Below are 8014 nucleotides of genomic sequence, written 5' to 3'. Positions count from 1 at the left end.
CTGGGAAGGAAGGGTGGACTAAAGAAGGGAACAGAGGGAGAAAATGAACCGGGCTGGGGGAATGAAGGAAATAGGAAGGGAAGGATGGAGGGAGCAATGCAGAGAAAGGAGGGTGGGGTAAACAAAGATGGAAGAGGAGAGTGAAAAGAAGAACAGGGAGGAAAAGGGAGAGACTGATGGAAAGGGCAGGATACAGAAGAATAAAGAGGGCTGGACAGTTAGGGGAGGGATGGAGTTTGGGGAGAATGGAGGGAGAAAGATGGAGGAAATGAAAACAGGTGGGCAGAGCTGAAGGGGGAAGAACCAGAAAGAAGCACTGGGAAGGAAGGGTGGACTAAAGAAGGGAACAGAGGGAGAAAATGAACCGGGTTGGGTGAATGAAGGAAATAGAAAGGGAAGGATGGAGGGAGCAATGCAGAGAAGGGAGGGTGGGGTAAACAAAGATGGAAGAGCAGAGTGAAAAGAAGGACAGGGAGGAAAGGGAGAGACTGAAGGCTGATGGAAAGGGCAGGATAAGGAAGAATAAAGAGGGCTGGACAGTTAGGGGAGGGATGGAGTTTGGGGAGGATGGAAAGAAGGAAAGGGAAGGGAAGGTAGGGGCTGAGTTGGAGAAAGGGAGGGAAGGATGGAGGGGGGAGAATAAAAGGGTGGGGAGGGTGAGGGAGGGATGGAGGAGAGGATGAAAAGAAGGGTGGGGAGGGTAAGGCAGAGATGGAGCTGGGAGGAGGAAGGGCAGGATGGAGGGGGGAGAATGAGAAAAGCAGGGCGGGGAGGGGAGGGGGCCGGCACGTGCCGCCCAGCTCAGCCAATGCGGAGCCCCGCGGGGCGGTCACGTGCCGCTGTTTGGCGCTTTTGTGCGCGCCCCGGTCTGTTGGTGCTCGGAGTGTGGCCGGGCGGCTCGGACCGAGCAGGTGGGTGCGGGGCCTCGGCGCAGTGGCGGCGGCGGCAGGCGAGGGCATTGGAGGGCGGGGGAGGTGGGGCGGGCTGGACGGCGGGCTGGGGCTCAGGCTCAGCTGGACGGCGGCCCCGCGGAGTGGCGCGGGGCGGGGGCCGTGACGGTCCGGGGTCCGACGGGCGCTGCTTTGTGTCTGTGCCTGGCGGAGCTTCTCTCGGAGGCTCGGTGGGACTGGGGGCTCTGGGGATGCGGTGACTGCGGCGGCGGCTTGGGCGGGGCCCCGGCCCCGTAGGGGGCGCGGAAGAGGGTCGGAGGAGACAATAGGGGGCGGGGACCCTCCTCCGGGCGGGCGCGGCCCCCATTGTCCGAGGGACCCGGGGTCAGCGGTCGACCCCCGGCGAGACCCGAGACTGCGTGACTGACGGGCAGCCCGGCCTTTGTGCGGGCGCCACCGGGACCGCGCCCACCCCTCGAGGGCTGCGACCCCCCCTCGCCCACCCGAGCTGGGGCGCTGACGGACAGCCCGCTGGGGGAGGGGACCCTACCCTGACTGGGGGACGCCCCCCACCCCCAGCCGAAGCGGGGAGCCCGGGTAGGGGATTTGGCGGGAGTGGGGGGAGGGGGGAAGCCCGAGGAGGGCGGAGTTCCCCGGATGGGACCGTTAGCTCCGCCCACCGCCCCCTCCTTTATCTTGAAGCTCCGGCGCGCGCGCGCGCGCGCCTCCGCGAACTCCCCCCGCTCTGGGGATGAGGAGCGTTCGGGAAGATTTCGAAAAGGCGCGGGGAGGGAAAGGGGCGGGGCCGCAGGGGCTGGGCGCCCGACGCGTGGTGATTGGGCGAGCCCGGCCTCCCGGGGCTGGGGCCACGCCCCTCGCTGGGGCAGGTGGCAGGATGGCTGTTAGGCCTTATGCTTGGCCCGGCCCTGGCCGGCTGGCACCTTCTCATCCCCTGCTTGTGCCGCAGCGAGCAAAGCTAGGCCGGGGCTCCCAGAGCCGTGGGACCCTGAGCACCTTGAACCCGAGCCCTGGCGATGTCTTGGTGACCCTGGGGCAGCCCCTGGCCAAGCTGTAGCCCCCGGCTGCTGGCGTGCCCAAGAAACAATAGGAATTGGTTATTACGGGTTACTGTTATGGGAGCTCTGTTTTCCTCCGAGACCTGACACTGAGAGCAGAGGTAGATCTCTGCCACACAATGGATGGATTGTACATGGAGTGCTTCAGGCGTTCTTCTTGTAACAATGCTTCTAAAGCTGGCCCTTGTCCCGATCTGGGGGCCCCCACCCCGTGTGAGACAGTAATTTTTATTCATTTCCCAACACATTTTTGCGTCTGTGTAATTTTACCCTGTTCTCCTTAGAAAAATAAAAAAGTTATTTGGGTTTTTTTTTTTACCTTGAATGGTTCAAGTTCAGCAAATCCCATAATTTTCTCATCGCTTCATTCCATTGTTAGCAGTATTAATATTTCCTTCTAGAAAATGTCATTTTTACAATTATGTCATAATATTTTGGCCTTGCATTATTTTATAGATTATGGTCATCTGACTTAGTAGCAAAAGATACCTTGCAAATTCTGCTATGTTAGTAGCCTTTTTCTCCCTCCCTAATACCTGAGTAATGTTTGCTGAGACCTTTTGTACTGAAATGTGTGGCACTTGATTTTTGTACTTAAAAAAAATTAATTTTCAGGTTTTTCTCCACCGTGTGGATTGTCTAGTGTACACTGCCAGTCTCTTGTCATTCACCATGGCTTCTTCTGGTATGTAATAATAAACTCACAGAAATTGAAGAAAATAAGCTTGAAATTTTAGACTATGAAATAGCTGGGGTCCAAATCAAGCGCTGTGGCATTTAGTGGAAGCCTGATCTAACCGTATGTATTTGCCTTTGTTTGGGTAGGGGGAGGAGTTTAAGCAGAAAGAAATGACAGGCTAACACTTGAACGGTCTAAAAGCGTAAAATTCACCTACTTTGTTATTAAGGTTCTTCAAAGTAGGGCTTTGGACTCCTACAAAACATCTTGTTAATGAAAATAACTAACAATTACTGATGGTTTGACCACAAGAATTAACCCCATATAGCATGCTGAATTCTGGAGGGGAAGCGTGAAAGAGAGATTGGATTTCAGTGTGGTGTAAAGCAAAAATGTTTTGTGCTTAGATGTTTAGGTAATTCTTTATGGCCTGATAGGACTAGCATAGATTTGCCCAATCATAATTCAGTACCTTAAATTGTTCAGAGTTTTAGAGGGTGATAATTAGGACCTTGGCAGCTTTTCCCAAATACTCTAGAAACATAATCATCATCCTGTGTCTAGATATCCAGGTGAAGGAACTAGAGAAGCGTGCCTCCGGACAGGCGTTTGAGCTGATACTTAGTCCTCGTTCAAAAGAAGCAGTCCCAGAATTTCCCCTTTCCCCTCCAAAGAAGAAAGATCTTTCCCTGGAAGAAATTCAGAAGAAACTAGAAGCTGCAGAAGAAAGACGCAAGGTAAATACTGTTATCATTTGTGTTGGACACATCAAAAACCACTTTGAGCCCTAATTAAAGGCCTTCAGAAGTTCTTGTTCATCTCTTACATTATTTTATAATGTGCCAGTTTCTTCCATTATCTCCAAGCAGCTCTTTTAGGGGAAAGCTAAGCATCTTTTTTGAAAGTTGCAATAATTTCATAAAGCTGTCATTTAACCAAGTGATAACTAATATACTTTAAGTAGTATTTGTGCTTTGAATGTGTGTATTCCCAATAGTAAGGAGCAGCTAGGTGTCGAAGTGGATAGACCCTCCGCCTGAAGTCAGGAAGACCTGAGTTCAAATCCAGTTTCAGACCCTAGTTGTGTGATCCCTGGCAAGTCACTTAACCCTGTTTTCCTCAGTTTCATCTTCTGTAAAATGAGCCACAGAAGGAAATGGCAAACCACTCTAGTATCTTTGCCAGGAAAACCCCAGGTAGGTCCACGAAGAGTCGGTCATGACTTAAATGGCTCAACAACAAAAATTCCCAGTAGTAAAGTATTTACATTGCTTTACCCATATTTTTCTTTGTGACCATCAGTCTGCAAGTAACTGTTGTATATATCCTGTGGCCGCAGAATAGTGTAAAGCTAGCACTTGGAAAGATCAGACCTACAATATTAGCTTGTTCTGTTTTAAAACAGAGAAACTGAGTTTTAAGGGACTTGCAAGACCATCTCTTAATTGGTCAGGTCATAGATAGGAGGTATACCATTAGGGCTTTCGGTTTCTCATGAACTTCTGGGTACATTATTTAATTTAGTTCTTACAACCAGCCATGAGATACCTGCCTCATGCAAGTATGGTGCCAGTGTTACCCTCATTTTCCAGATGAAATAATTTCAGAGAGTTTTAGTTGACTGGCCTAGGGTCATACACCTAGTTGATAGCAGAACTGAAGCTGGAAGCCAGGCTCCCTAACTAGTGGGCCACTATTCTTTGTGCTGTGCCACTAAGCAAGCATTATAGAACATCTGCATTGGGATTCTGGTTTGGAATGAGCTACCTGGCTTCTCTTCTATAGCTGTCAGAGTGGATCAGACTCATACGGAGCACAGTGATATTTTGAGAGCTGTGACTCTACTCACAGCACAAATGGATCACTATAATAATGAGCTATTATAATACAGTTCTGTTGTAATAGAACTGGATGAATGCCTGCTCTCCACTAGAAAGGCAGCTGTAGTATAGTAAAAAGAAGACTGAATTTTGAATTAGAGCTACCATATTCAAATCTGAATCAATCACTTAGAATCAGAGGTTCAGAGCTGGAAGGAACCTTAAAAAGTCATCTTGTCCAACCTCATTTTACAGATGAGGAAGATGAGGCCCAGAGAGGTTAAGTGCATCTTTCTTAAGGTTATAACTGGTAACTTTTAATGACCTAAAGGTGACAGGATCAAATGTGTGAAACTATCCATATATGAGTGTGTGTGTGTATACATACATATAGATATAGATAGATAATGCTTTCATAATATCTAAGCTCTATATAAATCTAAGTTGTTGGTAGTAGTCATAATAATGTAGTATTGCTGAATAGGTATAAAAAACTGTCATCCAGACTACTGCATCTTATAAACTAATGTAGTCTCTAAGGCTGGGAATGGCCTAGGAGGGAATAGTTGAATGTTTCTCTTAGAGCAGAGCGGAGTAGAAATCCTCCAAACTTCACAGAACAAATTCCTTTAATAAAAGGGTTTGTTCTGTAAAACTTGACTCAGTCAAAGGGCCACATTTGAGGACCTAGAGAGCCACATGTGGCCTTGAGGCCGCAGATTCCCCACCCCCGTCATGGCCTGTAGACCAAGCTGGAGAGTGACTTGAATTTGTGTAGGAATGGTTTCCATTGTCAGCAAGCCCATTCTGCAGTATTTGGGTATTGATGCCAAATACCAGAGCCTTTAACAATAAAAATGCAATATCCCATTTTACCTTTAAAAAAACTGAGAACTATATTAGTTTTTATTTATATAGTACTTGATTCAAAATGCTTTTTAAAATAGGATCATTGGTTTAGGACTGGAAATATAGGGGTCATTTAGCCTGTTTTCCTCATTTGATTGTCACAACCTTATGGGATAAGACGTTCAAGAGTGATCTCCACTTACAGATGAAAAAGAGTCTGGAGGGGAAGTGATTCCCTTGGGTCATGCCTAGCCAGAGCTGCTGCTTGAGCCCAGCTTCAAGCAGTTCCCTTAAGGAGTAATCTGATCAAACGCTCGTGACCAAACATGGGCATTTGTCTGATGTGAATGTTGGCTGCCCCCCCACATCTGCACCTGACATCCAAAAGCATGACCGCAGAGATTTCACCTCATTCTTTAGCAGGCAGAATTAAGTCACTGGCTTGAGAAGTGTTGCAAACACTCTGTGTCTGTTTTAACGGGCTGGCCCAGCCCATCTCAGAGATCACGGTCTGTGGACCTCATTTTCTTCCAGTCTCATGAAGCTGAAGTCTTGAAGCAGCTAGCTGAGAAGCGGGAGCATGAGAAGGAGGTGCTTCAGAAAGCAATTGAAGAAAACAACAACTTCAGTAAAATGGCGGAAGAGAAACTGACCCACAAAATGGAAGCTAACAAGGAGAACCGAGAGGCACAAATGGCTGCTAAGCTGGAGCGCTTGCGGGAGAAGGTAGGTCCGGGCCCAAAACCTCTCTGAGGTGTTAACACCGTGACTTACTGTCCACGTAGAGTGTGCGCACTGGGACGATCGGGTTTTACCCCCTTGGTTGGTGGAAGGAGGAGGTAGATGACCATCTGTAGCTTGTGGGGCTCATCTCGGGACGTGGCCTCTGCAAAGCCTTTTGTTTTTTTTTTAGCTTAAAGAACAGAAGGAGTCTGTCACTTGCGGTGTGTGATTGCCCACTGGCAGGAGGAAGCTTAGGTGTTAGAAGGCATGCATGCAAGTGACCCGGGGCAGGAAGGCCCTGTCCAGCCCCGCTGGTGGGTGTGGGGCATCTAGTCTACTGGCGGCCTGTTCATGGGCCCTGTGTGCGTGTGTGTGTTCTGCCTTGTCTTCTCCAGGATAAGCACATGGAGGAAGTGCGGAAGAACAGAGAGTCCAAAGACCCTGCTGATGAGAACGGAGCTGACTAGCTGGCCAGGAGCTGGCTTCTCCCCCTCCCGAGCATCCAAAGACTGAACTGGCCAGTGTCGCTTTTATTTTATTCCTCTTGACAAATATTCTAGAAACTGATGTAGAATCCGAACCATACAGATGTTGTTGGGGGCAGAGGGGGAGAAACTGCAAGTGTTTTGCTCTTTTTCTAAAGTGTTGAAGTCTTTCTAACGTAGCTATTTTTCTTGTTGCATCTTTTCTATTCCAGTATGCTCGGTGCTGGGTTAATGGCTAGTACTGTATTGGCTCTGTGAAAACATGTTTGTGAAAGGAATCTGTAGTATGCTTCTTTCCAGCTGTTAGATGCTGAATATATCTGTCTGTTCACTTTTGAAACCTGACCTTTGTCCCGGTCTTTCCAGATACTACTGTACTTGAATGGTTAATAAAACTGCACAGTGCTGTTATGGCAGTGAGTTCTTTCTACCCAGGTTTTAACCACTTCAGCTGAATAGACTGGCCCAGTTTAAATTGGATCCCAAAGTTGTTCTGGGTTTATAGAATGGCTTAGCATGGACTGCAGCATGATCTGTGCCCCCTTTTCTTCAGACTTTGTTCTGGAGTTGTCCATCTTCTACAATAATAGCTTTGTTTTGACGCCTCAGCCCAGATCAGCTGTTACTAGTCTTTCGGATGTTTATTCACACACAATCATTTTCTGTTTCTGTGTCCCTGTTTAATTCAGATGAAGATCACAATTGGTATTGTAACATTTGGAGGCCTTGCCATAGAGCAAGCGTTTGATAATTTGTTATTTACCTCCTGAGGTGGAGGCACATCAGTAACTTTATCTCTCTGGGCCTCAGCAACTCACTCATATAATGAGGGGGACTGAACTATGTGATCTCTAAAGACTCTTCCATCTCTCAGTCTTATGACCTTTTCTGCCATTTGGTGTATAACAAGAGAAAAAACTATTAGTAAAATCCTACTTTATTATGCTTTACTAGGCTCTGTATCAGAATCCAATGCAACGATTAACCAAGAAAGGACAATTCCCTTTTGTATTTCACATCTTCATAGTTGAAAGGCACCTTAGTAGCCATTTAGTCCAACCCGACCCATACCCCAAAAAGAATACTTTCAAGACTGTCCTCCCAAAATGGTTATCTAGCCTTTGCTTGAAGACTTCCAGGGAGGGATCTCTCAAGGTAGTGAGTTGAGTGGTAAGGTTGGCAGTGATTTGATCTTTGGACCCTATAGCAAGGTTTCTTAACCTTTTCTGAGTCATGGACCCCTTTGGCAGTCTGATGAAGCCTAGGGAGCTCTATGGTTAATGCATAAAATAAAACTCATAGATTTATAAAGGAAACCAATTATATTGAAATAGCAGCTATCAGAATATTTTCTTTTTTAAAAAATCATCAATCTCTGGTTGAGAACTCATCATGGAGGCTGCAAAACTCAATTACTGGAGTTTGGCAAGTGGCCTCAGACATTTAGGAAAGCGAGCTCTGATTACAATAAAACTATCTACTCAGAGCTGAG

At 47.5% G+C, this 8014-nt stretch overlaps 1 protein-coding gene across 1 annotated transcript; it reads left to right on the top strand.

Annotated features, from left to right (window-relative positions):
- Nucleotides 1-860: 860 nt before the first annotated feature.
- Nucleotides 861-6933, top strand: STMN1 (stathmin 1). The gene is made up of 5 exons (XM_036745206.1): nucleotides 861-911; nucleotides 2582-2651; nucleotides 3210-3382; nucleotides 5849-6040; nucleotides 6433-6933. The coding sequence occupies exons 2-5, from the start codon at nucleotides 2639-2641 to the stop codon at nucleotides 6502-6504; spliced, it is 450 nt and encodes a 149-aa protein (XP_036601101.1). The 5' UTR covers nucleotides 861-911; nucleotides 2582-2638; the 3' UTR covers nucleotides 6505-6933.
- Nucleotides 6934-8014: the final 1081 nt, after the last annotated feature.

Source organism: Trichosurus vulpecula, chromosome 2, assembly GCF_011100635.1.
Source record: "Trichosurus vulpecula isolate mTriVul1 chromosome 2, mTriVul1.pri, whole genome shotgun sequence".
In the NCBI taxonomy this organism is placed as follows: domain Eukaryota; kingdom Metazoa; phylum Chordata; class Mammalia; order Diprotodontia; family Phalangeridae; genus Trichosurus; species Trichosurus vulpecula.
This window is presented reverse-complemented; position numbering and strand designations above follow the sequence as displayed.

What these genes read in the sequence shown, in the direction of transcription:
- STMN1 (XM_036745206.1), top strand. An exon ending in CTGCAGAAGAAAGACGCAAG is followed by an intron (nt 3,383 to 5,848) that starts GTAAATACTGTT and finishes ATTTTCTTCCAG; the next exon opens with TCTCATGAAGCTGAAGTCTT. An exon ending in TGGAGCGCTTGCGGGAGAAG is followed by an intron (nt 6,041 to 6,432) that starts GTAGGTCCGGGC and finishes TGTCTTCTCCAG; the next exon opens with GATAAGCACATGGAGGAAGT.